General features: G+C 40.5%; 1 protein-coding gene across 3 annotated transcripts in view; it reads right to left on the bottom strand.

The window, feature by feature from the left end:
- LOC149203441 (long chain base biosynthesis protein 1b-like) overlaps nt 1–22,715 on the bottom strand; it is a 248,230-nt gene that overhangs the window by 38,075 nt on the left and 187,440 nt on the right. For all 3 annotated transcript variants that reach the window (XM_089403433.1, XM_089403434.1, XM_089403435.1), the window contains exon 11: nt 332–473. In XM_089403433.1, the coding sequence (XP_089259559.1) occupies nt 332–473 (142 nt within the window). The remainder of the gene's footprint in view (nt 1–331; nt 474–22,715) is intronic.

Here is a 22,715-nt window from a genome sequence, read left to right as displayed (position 1 = left end):
TCAGATCCATTTGATCCTTTCTCTCTTATGGATCTCAACAGCATTTTCTAAGCATGCTTTAGAAGATAAATAATGAGGTGATGCCATGTGCATATTTGCTGTTCGTAAAAACTTTATAATAACAGGAATATGAATTTTTTGAGCCTTTCCTCACCATAAGGCCTTGGAATTTTCCTTCTACGTAGCTATAATTCCCACCCCATGCTCCCACATCATACAACTATTTTCCTATTTTTCTACTGAAGAGAGGAGATATTTACAAACCTTTCCATAGAAGAGTAACATTTTCTTGTAGTCAGATTTCTACTGAAGAGAGGAGATAAGTACAAACCGTTCCATAGAAGAGTAACATTTTCTTGTAATCTGACAAGAAGCTCATGACTTTCTTCCAAAACATCAATTGCTTTAATAGCAGCACTTGCTAGATAAGGTGGCAAGGATGCGGAAAAGCAGTAACCTGCACCACTGAGACGCTGCAATACAGATGTAAGATCCCATGTTAGTTAAAAACATACGAGGAAAACAAAATTCAGCATCTTTGGATTGTATTGAATATCTACACAAAAACTAGAAATGCTCAATTTATTCTTTTATGCACTCTCATGAATAGGATATGCTATACTTAACATTTGGTCCATTTCTTTTTAAGTTCCCCATAAAACAGAAAAATATCAGCAAGCTAGAGAACATCAAGGATTTCCAGCAATGTGGAGAATTCATCAGCAAGCAACAATGTAGAAACAAGAAATGTTCACGATGATACAAATAAAATGAAAGCATCATACCATGCCATATTTCAATAATAATGATAAAGTACAATGTGAATGTGACACCTACCACACTCTATCCATATAAATATTTCCACCTGGATTGAGGGACAGCAAGTCAGTTCCAAACTCCATCTAGGAGTCAAATTATTCAAAACATTGTGGAAGAAGGAACCAATGTTATCAGATCCAGACTGAAACCAGTCAAACTGGCTGGTCTAACAATTTTGGTGCCTAAACCAGCCTCACCGGTGGCACAGAACTGCAAAAGGCCAGTTCGGTACCAAACCAGCCTTTTTCCACCCAACTGAGCAGTTTTGTACAATGCAACCAAGAACCCTCTAGACATAATTTAAGAAAAAGTAATTTATAAGTAGGGCAGCCTAATATTCAACCCTAGGGCCCTAATAATGCTATGTAACTAATAGTAATGTTAAATTCTTAAAGTAAAACTGACATTCTAAATTTTGTAAATTACCCTAAGTTACCAGGATTCGGATACGGATACCGATTCAGATATGGATCCGGATCCACTTGATTTTTGAAAAGCTAGGATTCGGATATGGAAAGGAAACGGCGAGTATGATTAATATAAATATATTTTTATAATAAAAATTTTGATATTAATGTCCAAATTTATTGTGATCACTATCCATCAACAACAATAGAGTTTATATTATTATTATTATTATTATTATCCAGTTTTAAAGTCACAGCCAAGCCAGACACCAAATTGGTGTATGAGACCCCCTTGTTTGTGGGACAAGGGACCCACCTCTGTGTAGCGATTTCACTGCTAAGTCTACAAAGGCATACATACTCTACCCCCTCTAGTTTTGAACCTGTGACCTCATAGGAGGAAACACATACTCTTAACCATCAGACCCACTCAAGCTGAATTGTGTAGATGAATTTCATGAAAAAACATACAATACTTCATAATTAAAGTAGTATTAATTATTTTATAAAAAATAAATTATAAACTATAATATATTACAAAACTATTTAAATGAAAAATTATAATAATTTAATAGTATAATACACATATTACTTTATATGAATTAAATTATAAGCTTATAATATATAAAAGTTTAATATAAAATATAATCTACAAATTTTAAAACTTGTACATAACAAATTTGATATATTTTAAATAATTTTAATTTATAATATATATGGACAATAAAGTAACAAATTTTTTATATTTTGAATAATTAATTTATAATATATATACACAAGAAAATTACTTTATAAAATTATAACATTTCTAAACTAATATAAATAAAGTATAACATATTTAAAAAGTTTTAATTAAGTTAATGTGAATAAAATATAGCATAGCTATAAAAGTATAATTAAATTAATATAAATAAAATATAGCATATTTATAATTAAATTATAATATTATAACATATCTAAAATATAAACACCATATAATTATACGTGTTCTTTTATAACATTTCCAAACTAATGTCAATAACATATAACAGATTTATAAAGTTATAATTAAGTTAATGTAAATAAAATATAACATATTTATCATTAAATTAATATTATAACATATCCAAAATATAATATGAATTCAAATGTGTAAAACTACATATGCCTCGCACATAAATAAAAAACCCAGTAGCGGCGTCATACTACCAAGTCTGTAGATGCCAAAACCAATGATATTAATACCAATTGCATCATTCTGGTCGTCTTATTCGTTGCACGTGCACATATTGTCTGAGCTTCTAGCGAGCAGCTATCAGGGTTAGAGTGCAATGCATTGTCGACTTATAGCAAATTGCCAGGTCAAGGCATTACCAAGATATTTTCACTCGTTAAAAACTGTTTTCTACCGTATCCAAGTGAATCCAGATCTGAATCCGTTTCTGATCCGGGGATCCGTGAATCCATTTCCAAGGGTGGATGGATCCGGTAACATAGAAATTACCATTAATTGAGTAAGGATGTTTGAGAGTGGTTCTGACCTCATTGGATTTCATATGGAGAGAGTAGAATTTTAGATCCCACTCAAATCCCAGTAGACTTAATAGTTTCTAGGATTTCAAGATTGGGGGATAGCAATATTTCCATTGGATTTTGTTGTGGAAGAAGGAACCAACGTTATCAAATCCAGGCTGAAACCAGTGAAACTGGCTAGTCTAACAATTTTGGTGCCTAAACTAGCCTGACCGGTGGCACAAAACTTCGAACCAACATTTTTCCACAAAACTGGGTAGTTTTGTACAATGCAACCAAGAACCCTCTAGACATAATTAACTTTTAAGAAAAAGTAATTTATAAGTAGGGCAGCTTAATATTCAACCCTAAGGCCCTACTAATGCTATGTAACTAATAGTAACTAGTTGGTTCGAAACGTGTCGACAAATGATTCTCTATGTGATTTTGCTTAAATCATCCTCACAATCAAAGTATGGATCACAGAAATCTAAACTCTTTAATAATTTCCCTGCACGGAGAAGCCACTACAAAAAAGGTTCATCATTTCAAAAGGGCATGCATGCAGGTCTCGAAGTTGAAGTCAAATCTAGCGTTTCTAAGGCGTTGCAGGGATTCCTCGGTTATTCCGGCATTTGCCCGGATTAAGCATAACCTTAATATCCCTAGTAATCTTGGCATTTTTCTGAAAGCTAGCTTAGGATTGGTTAGAGCTGAGATTTGTAAAGTAAGAAAAAGTCTCAACCTAGTATCCCGGTCCCTTCTGGCTTCGCATTTGGAACTTTCTAGTTTTTTCACCGCGTCCCTCTGGGCAAGGATAGATGCATGTTCTGCTCTGAAATCTCAGCGCTTGGAGGAGTTACTCAAGCAGCAGCAATCCGCTAAATTTCTCAAACTCTCCAGGTGTTACACTTCATCCCAGGGTTTTGATCCTCCATCAAGCAGCCAGGTTTCGAAGAACCAGGTTTCGGCCCTCCGTTCTTGGGTCTCGGGCTTTCCCCTGAAGATCTACGCGGATTCACATGGCCCCAGCGATTTGGAAATCTATCTGGTGGATAGATCTCCATCCCTGCTGTCCAGCATGGATCGGGATGTATCGAGCACCTCGGCCTTACCTGCTCGACAACGAAAGAACGGTGAGAGCTTGCTAGCTCATGCAGATATAGCGGTTTTCGGTGAGCCTCCAGGTGAGAATCCCTTGTGCGTGCCTTATTTGAGTGTTGTCTCAAGTTCTTATGGTAATAATAAGGTTTACAATAATAGGAACGTGATAAACCAAGGCTAGGTTTGTAGTAATAGGTGCAGCATAAACATGGACGTGAATAAGGATGGTAATAAAAATAATAACTTTGAAAATAATGGTATTAATTATAATAATTATAATATCAACGTCGATAATAATAATAATAACAATAATGATATTAATAATAATAATATTGTGTACGATAATAATAATAATAATAATAAGGTGTACGATATAGAACAGAATCTGAATAATGATAACATTAATAATAATAATAGGGGAGGAAATAATAATATTAATATCGATAATAATAATAATAATAGTAGCAGCCTTGATCCTGGGAGTAATTCTCGCCCTCTGCCTCCTAGCAATAAAGTGGTCAATCTCTCTAGCTTTTCCTTTCCCCCGTCTGTTTTCAGTCTCTTAAGTAAGGGTCTTAATTTTGCCTTAGCTCCGAAGAAAATTCCGGTTGAAGACATCATCTACAGCGTGGAATTTGTTATTAAGAACCTTCCTGATAAAACCCAGGACACGATTAGGCAAGATTGTGTCGTGGCCCTTAGGAAGGCAAAACCACCCCGAAGTAATATCAGCAAAGCAGAGTTTGAGGCTCTAAAAACCTTAAACCAGAACCACGATATTGTTGTCCTTAAAGCCGATAAAGGAGGGGCAGCAGTCATCCTTAACAAGGATGATTACCGCTCCAAGATGTTGGATCATCTTAGCAATAATGGAAGCTACAAAAAGCTTCCCAAGAATCCTTTAAAGAAGGTTTCAAGGGCAGTTGCTCTTGCTATCAAGTCCTGTAATTCTACTGATTCTTTATCCCAGAAGCTCATAGAAAGCAACCCCATCACCCCTAGGATCTATGGCCTTCCAAAGATCCACAAAGAGGGGGTTCCCTTAAGACCTATTGTCAATACCATCGATGATCCTACTTACCTTCTTGCAAAACTCCTTGCCTTAAAGCTTAGACCATTGGTTGGTCACACAGAGTCCTTCGTCAAAGACTCTGCGTCGTTTGTTGATGATCTTAAGAAGGTAAAGCTTGACCTAGATGATATTTTGGTTAGTTTCGACGTGGTTTCCCTTTATACTTGTATTCCCATCAATGAGGCCATGGAGGTTATCAACAGGCTCATGGACCCAGATACCGCTCGGTTAGTTGAGTTGTGTCTTACTTCCACCTTTTTCAGCTTCGAAGGAGAGTTCTATGAGCAAACCTGTGGGGTGGCCATGGGCTCCCCCCTATCCCCGATCGTCGCAAATCTTTTTATGGAGGATTTCGAGTCTAGAGCTTTGTCCTCAGCCCGTCTCTTACCAAAGCTTTGGAAGCGATTTGTAGATGACACTGGTGTCGTTTGGTCTCATGGTCATGATGAGTTGGATCTCTTCTTCCATCATCTCAATGAGCAATCCTCCGCCATTAAGTTCACTATGGAAAAGGAAGTCAACGGTTGTCTTCCCTTCCTTGATGTTCTCATCTCTAAGAATAATGATGGTTCCTTCTCCCACCAGGTATTTCGAAAAAAGACTCATACTGATCAATATCTCCATGCTAGCGCTCATCATTTCCCTGCCAGTTCTCAACACGCTTGCTACTCGTGCATTAAGAATCTCTGATGAGAAAAACTTGGCAAAGGAGAAGGCTCATCTCCTAGATGTCTTCGTTAAAAATGGTTACAGTAGACACCTAGGTCAGAAAAGCTTTCCTCAATGTTCGGAAGGAGCACTTTGTCCATAAAGATCCTAAAGACCAGATCCTGGGGGTACACCTCCCCTACATCCAAGGAACCACTGATTGGATCGCCAGGATTCTTAAGAAGCACAATATTCCCTCGACCTTTAGACCTCTTAACACCATCCATAGCTCTCTTAGATCTGTTAAAGATCTTGTCGACCCTAAAGACATGAAAGGGGTCTATGTCATTCCCTGTTCCTGTGGGACCCCATACATTGGTGAAACTGATCGTTCTATTAATTAGAGGATTAGTAAACACTCAGCAGACTTGAAGCATGGAAGGGCCAAGTCCTCAACCCTTGCAGAGCATGCCGAGAAAACTAAACATCATGTATGTATCGAAGAGGCTCAAGTTATCGCAAGAGTTGCGCAGTTTCACCATCGTAAATTTAGGGAAGCCCTTGAGATCAAGAAAAGACCTATGAATCTCAATAGGGATGACGGCTGGAATATTAGTAGGTGTTGGATCCCAACCCTTTTACCTTAGCCTCTTCTTCGCCTGACCCCTCTGTATTTTTTTAGATGTAAGCTGTTTTCTTATGATAACAATGGTTTAGTGTTAAATTTGGACAACTAGGTCCAAACTCCATGTTCTGATGCTCAGATTAAGAGGCTAATATTTTTGTTGGATTCCTCTTTCTGAGAGGTGTAAAATCCATATAAAAATAGTCTTAATCCGATGAGCAGAACTTATATTTTGAATTTATTATTCTTAATAAATTATATGTGCAAAGGTCAGCCAGTTTTGTAATGTAGGCTCACATGCCCAACAGATGTGTCACACACCCTCATTGATGGATATATATATACAGGAAAAGTTGGAGAGAATTTGATCACACAAACAACTCACATCTTCCTCTCTCATCCTAAAAAGTACGAGCTACCTGGAGGACGAATTTCAGCCACACGTGGGAAGGACGAAGAGGATTTTTTTTGCTGCTAGGGTTTCGCAGAAGTTTGACCAGCGTTGACTTTGGTCAACGCTTGGTCCAAACAAGCTGAAAACTTGTGGGAGGTTCGATTTTTGAAGGCCATACTACCTGGCACAAAAATCGAGGTCAAAGGGTTGACCGTTTTGCTGCTGCGTTGACTTTTAGCTTGCTGCCCCTGCGTTGACTTTTCAGGACAGCGTTGACTTTTGTAGAACTGACTTGGGTTGACTCATCTACTGGTTGGAGGGTTGTTGTGACACATGCTGGGCTGGCTGACCAAAGGAGACTTTGCTGGTTGAAGCATCCTGTTGACCGCCGAAACAAACACATACATTTTTCTTGTTTCTGATTTGTCTTCTGTAAGATCTGCTTATATGTTCTATCTGCATTTTGCTTATCTACTTGTATGATTGCTGTGAGAAAAGTGAAATTGCTCTTAGCATAGAACATCTACAAAACTTTACATGGTATCAGAGCTGAGGTGAAGACAAACTCTATCTATAGCAATCATCATCGAAGGAAATGGATTCCTCTAAGCTTGAATTCAGGGAGAATGACAAGCTGACTGGAAGTGATGACTTCCATGCCTGGAAGATGTTATTAGATCTCAAATTAGAAGATCATGATCTCCTAGATCATGTGACAGGGAAGATTCAAGAACCTCCATCAAATGCCTCTGCTGTTGTTAAACACAAGTATAAGAAGGGAGAAATCAGAGCAAAAAAACTGCTGATCAGGGAATCCATTAATAAGAGTCTGGTTGCCTACATATCTGAACTAGGCACATCCAAGGAGATGTATGACAAACTGATACTTATGTTCCGAGTAAACAATGTGAACCAAGTGCTATTCCTCAAGAACAAGTTGAAGAATATGAAGAAGGGCCGAGACGAGTCTATTCAAACTTTCTTTATGAAGTTGACCGAAACCAGGAACAATCTGCTAGCTATTGGGGAGACAATAGCTGATCGTGAGATGGTTCTCACCGCACTTGGAGGACTTCCATATGAATGGCAAGTATTCACAACTACCATTCTCAACAATAATACCATCCCTAACTTTGATGAGCTTCTGTCTAGATGTATGCAAGAAGAAACAAGGATGAAGGAATTTGATAATGAAAGAAATGCTGCCTATGTTGCTCATTCCCGAAAGAAGAACTCTGGTGGTTCCAAGGACAAAGGAAGGACTAAGACTCAAAAGAAGAAGGGTAAATGTTTCACCTGCCATAGGACTGGACACTATGCTAGAGAATGCCCCTTCCAGAAGAATTCTCCCGATAGTGACGACAACAACAACAACCGAAGGAATGGGAATCAAAGAAATGACAAATCCAAAGGAAAGAGGAAGGCTCACTTTGAAGGAAACCATCCACCTTCTAAAAGGACCAGAAATACCAGGTATGAGGAGTCTAATGTTGTTGATAAAAGAAATGAGTATATTCTAATATCTGCTCTCTCAGCTGCATCTCCGCCCGACACTATGGATGTCTGGCTAATCGATAGTGGTGCCTCAAGACACATCACCGGATTCAAGGAAGCACTTTCTGACATGGTTGAAAGGGATACTAATCTAGAAATTACCCTTGGGGATAATGCCACTTATCCTGTGAAAGGGACCGGGACTGTGACCCTCCACTTGTCTCAAGGACAAGTCCTCCATCTACAAGATGTACTCTATGTACCCAAATTGAAGAAGAACCTTGTGTCTGTATCTGCCATGGAAGACAAAGGATTCAATGTAACTTTCTCTGATGGAAAGGTACTCATGTGGAAGAAGAGCTTCAAGGAAGCTATCTCAATTGGTTTTAGAGTTGGTACACTCTACCAGGTTGGAGGGAGTCCGTTGGGAGCTATGACTTGTGATACTATCCGTCAAACCGAACTATGGCACCGAAGATTTGGACACCTTCATTACAAGGCTCTTCCCGAAGCAAGGAAGGTGGTGACAGGGATGCCTGATTTTGGAAATAATCATAAAGGTGTATGTAAGGGCTGTGCTGAAGGAAAACATACAAGGGGACCTTTCCCCTCAAGTGTCACAAAGACATCTGAGATATTGCAACTGGTCCATTCTGATCTTTCCGGTATGTTGCCTGTAACATCCCTGGGGGGATGTTCTTACTATATGACATTTACTGATGACTTCTCTCGCAAAACCTGGATATACTTCTTGAAGAAGAAGGATGAAGCTTTCATGTGGTTCCGTACCTTCAAAGCCTTGGTGGAAAATATGACCGGAAAGAAGATCAAGATTTTGAGGACTGACAATGGCACTGAATATGAGTCAAATGAGTTCAAAGACTTTTGCAGAGAAGCTGGCATTAAGAGGGAGACTACCACTGCATATACTCCTGAGCAGAATGGTGTTGCTGAACGCAAGAATAGGACTATTGTGGAAGCTGCCCGTGCCATGCTATGTGACCAGGGTCTTCCAAAGTTTCTGTGGGGAGAAGCTGCAAATACTGCTGTGTACATTCAAAACCGATGCCCTCATTCCGCTTTGGACTCCAAAACTCCCGAAGAGGTTTTCTCTGGTAAGAAACCTGATGTCTCACATTTTAGAATTTTTGGATGTCCTGTCTATTTTCATGTGCCGAAAGAAAAGAGAAGTAAGCTGGACGCTACTGGGAAGAAAGGAATGTTTGTGGGCTACAGTGAGACTTCTAAGGCATATAGAGTCTATGTACCTGGTCAAAGGGAAGTAGAGATAAGCCATGATGTCACTTTTGACGAAGATGCTTCCCTGAAGAAAGTAGTAGATCTTCCTAGATCTGAAGAAAACCATGAAGAAAGACCTGGAAATCTGGAAGAACCCCAGGATGAGACTATGCCTGATGTTGAAGAGCCAATGGACCCTATTGATCCTTCCCCTTCTCTAGGAAAGAGGCCATCATGGCTCAGGGACACCCTCGAAGATGCTGAGGGTCATGCTGCCCCAAGGGGAACATTCCGAGAAAGCAAGAAGCCGTGTAGATACCAAGGGTATCTAGCTGCCATGAGTACTATTAATACAATCTGAACCTGGATCTTTTGAAGAAGCCATCAAGCATCAAGTCTGGAAGGATGCTATGCATGAAGAATATGAGGCTATTATGAAGAATGATGTCTGGGATGTGGTCCCGAGACCGAAGGACAAATCTGTTGTCACCGCTAAATGGCTCTACAAGATTAAACATGGATCTGATGGGAGTGCTGAAAAGTTTAAGGCAAGATTTGTTGCCCGTGGCTTCTCTCAAAAGGAAGGAATTGACTATGACGATATATTTGCACCTGTGGCTCGATATACCACCATCCGATCCATCATAGCCCTTGCTGCTATGCAAGGATGGAGTCTTCATCAGATGGATGTCAAGACTGCTTTTCTGCATGGTGCAATAAAGGAAGAGGTGTATGTAGAACAACCTCTGGGATTTGAAGTTCAAGATCGAGACACTTATGTCTGCAGGTTGAAGAAAGCCCTCTATGGGTTAAAGCAAGCACCCAGAGCTTGGTATGAGAGGATGGATAGTTACTTGATGAAGCTGGGCTTCACTCGAAGCAATGCTGATCCAAACCTTTACTTTAAGGTTGAGGAAGGAAAGCCTCTCATTCTAGTGCTGTATGTGGACGACCTCTTCCTGACAAGTGATGACCCTCTCATTCATCAATGTAAGAGGGAGCTTGCTGCTGAGTTCGAGATGAAAGACCTAGGACTGATGCACTATTTCCTAGGCCAGGAGGTCTGGCAGAGACCTGGAGAGATTTTCCTTTCTCAAGGAAAGTATATTGTGAAGCTTCTGGAAAGATTTGGGATGGTGGACTGTAAGTCCGTGTCGACACCAATGGAACTCAACTTTAAGAAGTTGAGTGGCAGCGCTGCAGGGCCTATCTTGGTCAATCCTACTGAGTATCGTCAACTCATAGGAGCTTTGATGTTCTTAGTGAACACCCGTCCGGACATATGTTTTGCAGTGAATACTTTGAGTCAACAGATGGTTGAGCCTCATCATTTTCACTGGGTTGGTGCCAAGAATCTTTTGAGATATCTTCGGGGCACGATAAACCATGGGCTAAGATACACTGCCGGGAGTGTGATACTCCGGGGATATACTGATGCCGATTGGGCTGGCAGTGTGGTGGATCGTAAGAGCACATCTGGATGCTGTTTCAATCTTGGTTCTGCTTCGATCTCATGGATGAGCAGGAAGCAGAAGTCGATGGCTTTGAGCACCGCGGAGGCCGAATACATTGCTGCTAGTATGGCCTGTTGTGAAGCAGTTTGGTTGAGGAAGCTCTTTAGAGAGCTGTTCCAACATGTGCTAGATACCACTGTAATACTCTGTGATAATCAGAGTGGGATTCGTATGACTGAGAATTCTGTGTTCCACGACCGATCCAAGCATATTGATATCAGGTACCACTTTATCCGGGATATGGTACAGCGAGGCGCCGTAAGGCTCGATCATATAGGAACTGATGAGCAGGTCGCGGATATTCTCAATAAGCCCCTGGGGAAGGTCAAGTTCCTAACCTTCCGTGAGAGTCTTGGTGTCGTGGAAAGACCCTATGATGTGGGTCATGTTGGACAATGAGCTCTGGGAGCTCTGGGGGGCTTTGGGGATAGCTTCTCGGAGCTATAAGCACTCATAATGCTTCTGCCCCACCCTTGTGATTATTGAGCTGGTTCGCCACTCATTTAATCTGTGCCCCGTATGCATCCTACCCATTGAGTTCAGGGCTCATGGGAAGTACCTCTCATTTGGCCAATGAGGTGTGGAAAAGCTAGAGACTATTAGCAAAGACTGATGGACGCATCAGAGATTGCCGTACTCTCTATCTAGGATGGCATGGTCCAACCACTTGATCTGGGATCAAGATTTGTGAGGTCTGGGACCTCTGGACTGATTATGTCAGTCGGGGAATGATGTCTTTGTGACTGACCCACTTCTGTTCTGAAATAAAGAAGCCAGCAAAGCAAGTTTCGGCGGGATGACTCACGATGTTAATTGCACTAATAGATGGAGTTCTCCCTAGTTGAGAGGGAGTGTTAAATTTGGACAACTAGGTCCAAACTCCATGTTCTGATGCTCAGATTAAGAGGCTAATATTTTTGTTGGATTCCTCTTTCTGAGAGGTGTAAAATCCATATAAAAATAGTCTTAATCCGATGAGCAGAACTTATATTTTGAATTTATTATTCTTAATAAATTATATGTGCAAAGGTCAGCCAGTTTTGTAATGTAGGCTCACATGCCCAATAGATGTGTCACACACCCTCATTGATGGATATATATATACAGGAAAAGTTGGAGAGAATTTGATCACACAAACAACTCACATCTTCCTCTCTCATCCTAAAAAGTACGAGCTACCTGGAGGACGAATTTCAGCCACACGTGGGAAGGACGAAGAGGATTTTTTCTGCTGCTAGGGTTTCTGCTGCTAGGGTTTCGCAGAAGTTTGACCAGCGTTGACTTTGGTCAACGCTTGGTCCAAACAAGCTGAAAACTTGTGGGAGGTTCGATTTTTGAAGGCCATACTACCTGGCACAAAAATCGAGGTCAAAGGGTTGACCGTTTTGCTGCTGCGTTGACTTTTAGCTTGCTGCCCCTGCGTTGACTTTTCAGGACAGCGTTGACTTTTGTAGAACTGACTTGGGTTGGCTCATCTACTGGTTGGAGGGTTGTTGTGACACATGCTGGGCTGGCTGACCAAAGGAGACTTTGCTGGTTGAAGCATCCTGTTGACCGCCGAAACAAACACATACATTTTTCTTGTTTCTGATTTGTCTTCTGTAAGATCTGCTTATATGTTCTATCTGCATTTTGCTTATCTACTTGTATGATTGCTGTGAGAAAAGTGAAATTGCTCTTAGCATAGAACATCTACAAAACTTTACATTTAGTAATAATAATATCGCTCTTTTAATAACATTAGTCTCTTTATTAATTAATAATCTTTAATTATTCACCCTAGACCAGTATTATTAGTAATTAAGTCTCTTTTAATATAGCGAGTATCATCAAACAACAAAGTAGCAATTGTAATATTATTCATATTACTCATATATTAGAAAATTTACCCTAGGCTAATATTATTAATAATATTAATTTGAAATTAATATAATAGTATTACTATTAGCAATAACAATATTTTAATAAAAATTTGATGTATTGAACCATGGTCTCTTTAATTATGATTAGAAATTATAATACTATTTGAATAATTTAACGAACCTTGACCCTTTACCCTAGGCCCTGGTAATCTAGACGTTAAGGGTCTTTTTAACGGTTGCCCGTTCATATAGTCGTTGAAGGACCTGCGTGTACTATTTAACTGATCACTCAAAATTGTTCCTCAACTTGTCATGACGATGAACCACACTAGTTGGTTGGAAACGCGTCGACAAATGATTCTCTATTTGATTTTGTTGAAATCATTCTCACAATAAAAGTGACATTCTAAATTTTTTAAATTACTATTAATTGAGTAAGGATGTTTGAGAGTGGTTCTGACCTCATGGGATTTCATATGGAGAGAGTAGAATTTTAGATCCCACTCAAATCCCAATAGACTTAACAGTTTCTAAGATTTCAAGATTGGGGGGATTGCAATATTTCCATTGGATTCTAGTGTGTACAAGGGCATACATCTAGCATTTAATCAAGAGAACCCAATTATCTATGTACCCTGATATTACTAGCATTCACTGTTGAACTCCTCTATCATGACCCTAGTAAAAATGTACCCATCACCCAGAGAAAATCTCAATTTAAAATGTATAATTTTTTCTATCTTATTTTAATAGGGTGGTATTGATGATCAGGATCCCAATATAGGCAATGATTTTGATGATATGTAGGTATTTGCTGTAGCATGATTTTTTTGGACACTAGAGGCCATCTGGAGCCCCTTTGTTGATGTATTTTTGGTTCAATAATGTATTGCACTAAATGTTATTTTGGTTATATGCACTCTTAGTGGGAAGTGGGGGCCACCCAAGAGGAATACACACCCCTTGGGAAAGGCGTACTTGTGGAACAGAGAGAAGGAGAGAGGTCGATGTATGGGACCCACGCGGTGAAAGGGGAGCTCAAGGATAAATAGGAGAAGAAGACTTCATTTGGGGGATTTTGAACCTTTAACAAACAAACTCATCTAGTACGCTTGAGCTGTTGAGCCAAGTCTACAACTGTTCTTCAGCACATGAGATTTATGAGGGGAAATCTCAACTCTTTCTTTGGTGGACTTCAAGTGCCACTCAAGGGGAGCCATTGTTGCATTGTGGAGTTGTTCCGAAGGGCTTTCTATAGGTGAACTAATGTTGTTCTAGAGCAGACTAGGTGCAGAAAGGGACCATGCACTCTTCAGGGGAGTGAGCTACAGAGCAGCACTATTTCTGGGAATTTAGGAGCATATTCCTTGGGGGTCTAACAACATTTTTGCAGAGGTTTGACTAGAGGTTGGAGGGGCTATACTACAAGCCGAATTTTCTTCTCTTGGGCTTGCGTAAAAGTGACTGGACTGGGCCTGCTGTTGAATTTTGATTAACATGTTCTTTGCATAGGACAATTACTTCAATCTTCCATATAGCCCAATTATCAATCCATTTCTTATAGTAGCAATCACATCAATTATTATCACATTGAGAGTAACTGAGGAAAGAACATAAATAAATAATGCAGAGGACAAGCCAAGACAAGAGGACACATGAATATGGCTCAAGCTAGGGAAAACCCCCATGATCAGCAAAGAGAGAGAGAGAGAGAGAAAGTAAAATAAACGGTCAAGATTGACTTGCCAATTTGAACATCCAAAGGCACACTGTTAATTTTAGTTAACAATGGTATGTTCTACCCTTAGCACAATTTACTTCAATGTTCCTTTAGTAGCCCAATAACAATTTCCAATTTCCAATAGCAATCACAACAATCACATTGACAATAAAGGCAAATAAAACATAAAGTAAACTGCAAAAGACAAGCCAAGACAAGAAGAGGACACCAAATTTGGTGGATGCCAAGGGAAAACCCCAATGTGGGGAAAACCCTTTGATCAATTATTCTTATTATTAAATCAAATGTTCAGCAGAGAGAGAGAGTACAAAAGTCAAATAGACTTGCCCAATACAAAGTCAAAACAGCCCTGTATATTTCTGCAATCAAACTTCAGCCCTAACCAGAAAGTCAACGTTGGTCAAAAAAGCAATCAAACACCTCCTTTGAAGCTTGGTCACAGGAAGTCAAACTTGGTCTCCAACAATAGTCAAAGTCAACTCAAACAGAGAAAATTTCTAGTCAAACTCGATCAACCTGCAGTCAACTCTATTGTCAAACAAGCCTGCGAACAACACAGGTCAAACAGCCTAGAAAACCTCGATTTCTATGCCAGTCAATGCGGCCTAAGAAAATCGAACTTCCGCCCCAAACCGCAATCAACACTGTTCAAAATCACCTCGATCAATGCTAGTCAAACTGTCTGAAATTCTGCAATTTCAGTTTTGCCATTTCGCACAAAAATTTTGTTCTCCTACCCGCACATGTGAGAGAGAGAGAGGTTGCCCAAGTTGTATGAACCAATCTGATGAAGAGAGAGAGAAGAATTTGTGAGTGATGGACGTCCAATGAGGTGTGAGGTCTCTTGTATTTATACACTTCGTTGTGGGTGAAGAGACACATCCATTGGGCTTCTTGAGCCTACAAAATGATGAAGTCGACGTGATCAATTTGCCAATGTGTGGGCATAAATTCAAAATCACACCTTTGCTTGTCCGAATGAGATGATCTTTATATCAATCTTGGACCTCTTGAAAAGAGGAATCAAATGCAATCATCATCTCCATCAAATGAGTTGTCCCAAGGTGGAATTTGGCCCTCGTTGTCAATTTTAACACTCCCTCTCAACTAGGGAGAATTTCACCTGCCAATCCATATGTCGTCATGTACCATCTTTGTCATCTCATCACTACATTGTTAAACCATGAAGTAATAATGAAGAAGAATCAATCAAGAGTGAGTCACAAGACCTTACCACTCTCCATTGAAAAAATTCAGCTCAGAAGTAGAACCTCAAATGATCCTAGATCAAGTTGTTGAACACCATGCATCCTAGACATAGGGAGTATGGTAGTACATGGTGCATCCATCAGTAGTGCTATGGTCCCTATCCACATTTCCCAACTCATTGGCCAAATGAGTGGTATTTACCATGAGTACCGAACTCCATGGGTAGGATGTATGTTGAGGCATCAGCAAGAGAAGGTGAACCACTCATCCTATGCATGTGTCAATCCGTAGGGGAAGGTGAACCACTCACCCTACACGCATGTATCTAGAAAGGGAAGGTGAACCACTCACCCTACACGCATGTATCTAGTAAGGGAAGGTGAACCACTCACCCTACACACGTCACCATGGGGTATCACAGAGGAAGGTGAACCACTCACCCTATACATAGAGCACCAGATTGGGGAAGGTGAACCACTCACCCTACACACAACGCACCACATTGGGGAAGGTGAACCACTCACCCTATGGTCGCACATAGCTCCAAGAAGTACCCCAAGGCCCCAGGAGCTCCCAGAGCTCAGTGTCCAACTCAATATGGACCCTCATGGGAGAGTCTTTCCACGACTCCTGGTCTCTCTCAGAAGGTTAAGAATTTGATCTTCCCCAAGGGCTTCGTTAGGATATCTACGACCTGCTCATCAAACCTGATGTGTTGGAGCCTTATTTCTCCCCGTTGTACCATATCTCAAATAAAGTGGTACTTGATATCAATGTGCTTGGAGCGGTCATAGAACAGGAGATTCTCTGAAAGGAAAATCCCACTCTGTTTGTCGCGGAAGATCACGGTGGTATCCAGATCATGCTCAAATAGCTCACTGAAGTGCTTCCTCACCCAAACAGATTCACAACAGGACATACTTGCTGCAATGTATTCGGACTCAACGGTGCTTACTGTAACCAATTTCTGCTTCCTGCTCATACAAGAAATTGAAGCAGACCCCAATGAGAAACAACATCCAAGTGTGCTCTTACAATCCACCACACTGCCAACCCAGTCAGCATTTGTATATCCATGCAGCCTCAAATTTCCGGCAGTGTATCTCAGTCCATAATAGATTGTGCCCCGGAGATATCTCAAGAGATTCTTAGCAGCAATCCAATGTATGTGATGAGGCTCGACCATAAATTGATTCAACGTGTTCACAGAGAAGCATATCTCAGGACATGAGTTTACCAAAAACATCAGAGCCCCCACAAGTTGTCTATATTCGGAAGGGTTCGCTAATTCGGGCCCAGCAACACTTCCACATAGCTTCTTGAAGTTGAGTTCCATTGGAGTAGACATGGACTTGCAATTGACCATCCCACATCTCTCAAGTAGCTTCAAAATGTATTTTCCCTGATAAAGGAAAATCTCACTTGGATTTTGCCAGACCTCCAGGCCTAGGAAGTAGTGCATCAGTCCTAAGTCCTTCATTTCGAACTCGAAAGCCAACTCCCTTTTGCATTGATAAATGAGAGGGTATGCACCTATCAGAAAGAGATCATCCACATAAAGGACTAAAATGAGAGGCCAGTCATTCTCAACCTTGAAATATAGGTTAGGGTCAGCATCGCTCCTTGTAAATCCCAGCTTCATTAGATAGCTATCAATCCTCTCATACCAAGCCCTAGGGGCTTACTTCAACCCTTGGAGGGCTTTCTTCAACCTGCATATGTGTGTCCTTCAATCCTGCACATCGAACCCCTCAGGTTGTTCCCAGTAGACTTCCTCCTTAAGCGAGCCATGCAACAAAGCAGTCTTAATGTCCATTTGGGGTAGCCTCCATCCTTGAGACGCAGCAAGAGCTATAATCAAATGGATAGTGATATATCGGGCAACTGGTGCAAATATATCATCATAGTCAACCACTTCCTTTCGAGAGAAGCCTCAAGCAACAAACCTGGGCTTGTATTTTTCAGCACTTCCATCAGCTCCATGCTTGATTTTGTAAAGCCATTTAGAGGTGACCACAGATTTGTCCTTGGGTCTAGGAACCACATCACAGACATCATTCTTCATGATGGAATCGTACACCTCATTCATCGCATCCTTCCACACTTGGTGTTTCATGGCTTCTTCGAACGTACAAGGCTCAGATTGAACAATGGTAATCATGGCAGCAAGGTATCCTTGATACCTGGTGGGCTCCAAACTTTCACGAAATGTCCCTCTTGGAGCAATATGCTCCTCAACATCTTCGAGAGTGTCTTTGAGCCACAACGATCTTTTCCTTAAGGTAGAGGCATCACTAGGAGGTGGATCAATGGGATCCATTGGACCTTCAACATCGAGCATAGGCTCATCGGACGAAGGTTCTTCCTGCTTTCCTATAGCATCATCATTTTCTTTTCCCGGAATGGGGAGATCTTTGGCTTTCCCAAGAGTAGTGTCTTCATCGAATGTGACATCATGGCTTACTTACACATCTCATTGACGAGGAACATAAATTCTATATGCCTTTAAGTTTTCATTGTAGCCCACAAAATTTCCTTTCTTCCGCATGCTCCCAACTTGTTTCTTTTCTCTTTAGGCACATTAAAATATACAGGACAACCAAATATTCTAAAATGAGAAACATTAGGTTTCTTACCTGTGAAAACTTCTTCAGGTGTTTTGAAATTCAATGCTTGATGTGGATACCTATTTTGAACATATAAGGCGGTATTTGCAACTTCTCCCCATAAGAATTTCAGTAGAACTAGATCATGAAGCATGGCACAAGTGGCTTCCATGATCGTTCGATTCTTTCTTTCGGCAACTTCATTTTGCTCGGGTGTGTATGCAACGGTTGTCTCCCTCTTAATGCCTACAATAGTCATTGAATTCATTTGATTCATATTTGGTCCCATTGTCGGTCCTCAATATTTTGATCTTCTTCCCTGTTTGATTCTCCACCAAGGCTTTGAAAGCACGAAACCATTTGAATACTTCATCCTTCTTCAAGAAATAAATCCATGTTTTGCGAGAGAAGTCATCCACAAAATTAGCATACTTTAAGTACCCTCCTAATTATGTTACTGGAAACATACCAGATAGGTCAGAATGGACAAGTTGAAGAATATCAGAAGTTTGACTCTCGCTTGAGGGGAATGGTCTCCTTGTAAGTTTCCCAGTTGCATAACCCTGACAAACACCTTCATGATTCATGTTGAAATCGGGCATACCTGTGACCATCTTCTTTACCCTAGAGGTAAGGCATTGTAATGAAGGTGGGCAAATCTTCAGTGCCATAATTCAGATTGAAGAGAAGTGTCACAAGACATGGTTCCCAAAGGACTTCCTCCAACTTGATAAAGACCATCAACCCTAAATCCAAGTGTAAATACATCTTTAAGGTTTCTTTGCCAATGACATACCTTTCCATCAACGAATCCTACCTTGAAGCCTTTATCTTCCATCACAGAAATAGATACTGGGTACTTCTTCAAATCGGCCACATACAATACTTCTTGTAGATGGATGGTTTGACCTTGATTCAAGTGAAGAGTGAAAGTACCTATTCCTTTCATGGGATAGGTGGCATTATCTCCAAGTATGATTTGCAAGTTAGTCTTCTTCTCAACCAAATTCGAGAGAGCCTTGAGGCTCCACTAACAATCAGCTAATGATCCAATGTATCTGGAGGAGAGGCAGTAGATAAAGCGGAAATAAGATAAAATTCATTTTGTTTTTCTACAACATTACTTTCCTCATACCTGGAATTTCTTGATCCTTTGGGAGAATGACCATTTCCATATCAAGCAGCGAGAGCATTCCTCTTTCCTTTGTTGTTGAACCTGTTGTTCCTTTGATTGTTGTTGCCTTTGTAGTTGGTGTGGTTGTTGTTGTCATCATCCCTTGGACTATCCTTCTTGTGAGGACACTCTAGCATAATGGCCAAACCTATTGCAATTGTAACATCTTCCCCTTCTTCCTTCTTTGAATCTCGGCTTAAATCCTTGACCTTGTCTTCTTGGACAAGCGTTGTTCTTCCTTTTAGCATGAGCAGAGAAAGCGGCATGATTATTTCCATTTGAGAGCTTATCTCTTTCCATCATCCTTATTTCTTCTTGAATGCATCTAGCCAATAATTCATTAAAACCCAGAATCCTATCATTGTTGAGGATGGTCATGTTAAACACATCCCATTCTCTTGTAAAACCTCCAAGTGCAATAAGAGTGAGCTCCCTGTCACCAACAACTTCTCCAATAGATAGAAGATCATTCTTGATTTCGGTAATCCTCATGAAGTAGGATTGAATGGACTCTCCTCTATCCATCTTGATGTCTTCAAACTTGTTCTTGAGAAAGAGAACATGACTTGCATTGTTTACTTTGAACATCCCAACCAGCATGTCATACATCTCCTTAGATGTTTCCAAATCAGAAATATAAGCAACCAATGGCTTGTGAATGGAATCTACAATAATTTTCTTAGCTTTGACCTCACCTTTCTTGTACTTTGTTTTTGCAGCAGCGGGTGCATTTGAAGGAGGCTCCACCACTCTTCCCTTTACATTGTCCATAGCATCATTCTCTTCCAAAGTCAAATCCAGAGATATCTTCCATGCATGATAGTCAGGTTTGTCCTTAAGTTTATCCTCGGATTTGAAGTATGATGTAGTCATCATTGAAGCTAGCTCAAAATTTTTGTCCAACAACTTTTCTTAGTGATTACTTTTCTCACTCTTGCTTGGGCTTTATCTTCACCTGGCCTTTGATACCATATTAATTTTAGCTAACAATGGTATGTTCTATGCTTAGCACAATTTACTTCGATGTTCCTTTAGGAACCCAATAACAATTTCCAATAGCAATCACAATAATCACATTGACGGTAAAGGCAGATAGAACATAAATAAACTACAGAAAACAAGCCAAGACAAGAAGACACCAGATTTCGCGGATGCCAGGGAAAAACCCCAACGTGGGGAAAACCCTTTGATCAATTCTTCTTATTATTAAATCAAATGTTCAGCAGAAAGAGAGAGTACGAAAGTCAAATAGACTTGCCCAATACAACGTCAAAACAGCCATGTAAATTTTTGCAACCAAACTTCAACCCTAACCAGAAAGTCAGCATTGGTCAAAACAACAGCGAAACACCTCCTTTGAAGCTTAATCAAAGGTAGACAAACTCGGTCTCTAGCAGTGGTCAAAGTCCACTCAAAACAGTCACAAAAGTTCTAGTCAAACTCAGTCAACCTGCGGCCAACTCTATAGTCAAACAGGCATGCGGTCAACATTAGTCAAACAGGCCAGAAAACCTCGATTTTTGTGCCAGTCAAAGCGGCCTATGAAAATTGAAAGTCTGCCCCAAAAACTGCATTCAAAACATTTCAAAAGCACCTCGGTCAACGCTGGTCAAAGTGTCTGAAATTCTACAATTTTGGGTCTGCAATTTAGCCTAGAAATTTTGTCCTCCTAGTCTCACATGAGAGAGAGAGAGAGAGGTTGCCCAAGCTATATGAACCAATCTGATGAAGAGAGAGAGAAGAATGTGTGAGTGATGGATGTCTAAATGAGGTGTGAGGTCCCTTGTATTTATACACTTCGTTGTGGGTGAAGAGACACATCCAATGGGCTTCTTGAGCCTACATGTCTGGTCATAAATTCAAAATCACACTTCTGCTAGTCCAAATGAGATGATCTTTATATCAAACTTGGACCTTTCGAAAAGAGGAATCCAATGCAATCACCATTCCATCAAATGAACTGTCCCTAGTTGGAATTTGGCCCTAGTTGCCAATTTTAACACACACCCCTTAGATCAATAGATAGCCCAATCACAATAGAAATTTTGAAGCAGTCAAGTTGTTTCTGATGTCATACAGTTGAAGAGGCTTGGACTGGTTAAGTCTGCTTGCAAATAATATCATTTTTGTACATGCCCTTGCTGCTCCTCATTAGGGCTTGTGGCATACAACCCTCATAAACACATCCACAACATCCAAATGTTGTGAGCTCTATTCAAGTCAATTTGTCCTTCTTCTAGTTTGAGTCTTCACTTAATTCACCACACAAACTTGCATGCCAACCAACTTTCATGAAGATGAGTCTGTAGTTAACCTAGGTTCATGATCATCCTCTCGTCCCTCTGATCAACAAGATAATTCTTGCAGCTAGCATGAGGTGCACCCCTTGAGAATGTGACCCACCAAGGAGAGAATTTTCACACCACAAGCTCACACCCAAACCCTCCTTATGCTTGCGGTCATCCTCCATGACAGGTCAGATATGTGATAGGAGATAAGGGAGCCCAGATCAGTACTCGTATAAACCCAAACTTGCCTTTAGCAGACTCTGCCTCCAGCCTAAGGAACTCAACCCATTAGGCAGCCCAAACAAGACGTCAAACTCTCCCTTCCTTCTTCATTACAGCTAACCTTCCTTCTGCGGCCATTTCAGAGAGAGAAATGTGTGATATGTTGTGTGTAAATGAGGTTGTAGGCACCTCTATATATACAACTCGTTGGGGTCAAGAGATCTGACCATTGGGCTTGATGAGCCCACATAGAGTTGAGGGCGACCTTGATAATTTACATGTGAGAGAACATAAATTCAAAAATAATTTTTTCTTTGACCAAATTTGATGATCTTTAGGTTGATTTAGAGGAATTTAATGCAATAATATTCTTCATTAAATGAGTTGTCCAAAGTGGAATTTGACCATAGTTGCCAATTTTAACACCTACGCAGTCGTTTGTGAAGGCCTCTCATTGTGGGGGCTTGATCCAGGATTTTGGGGCTCAATTCGCTTGGGGACATAAGGAGGCTATTGGGTGAGATTACTAAGCATTTTGAAAGTCTTGGGCAGCAGTATTTCCTAGTGGTTCGAATCATTGTGCTGATTGAGGAGCACGCCATAGTTGGGGATAATTTCAGAGGTTGGACCTAGGCCCAACCCTTTCTTGGCCTTTGTAGGTTTGTTGAGGAGAGGCCAAGGCTAATTTCTCATAATATTCTAAGCACTCTAGAGGGGCTAAACGATAGTCCCTTTCCAGCCAGTAGTTGCAGATTTCTAGGGCCAGCACAGAAATTGAAGAGGAAGTGCTTCTTAGCATCCCGGCA

The sequence above is a fragment of the Pinus tabuliformis genome, chromosome 2_1, assembly GCF_031772625.1.
Source record: "Pinus tabuliformis cultivar Carrire ecotype Pingquan chromosome 2_1, CPIR1, whole genome shotgun sequence".
In the NCBI taxonomy this organism is placed as follows: Eukaryota; Viridiplantae; Streptophyta; class Pinopsida; order Pinales; family Pinaceae; genus Pinus; species Pinus tabuliformis.
This window is presented reverse-complemented; position numbering and strand designations above follow the sequence as displayed.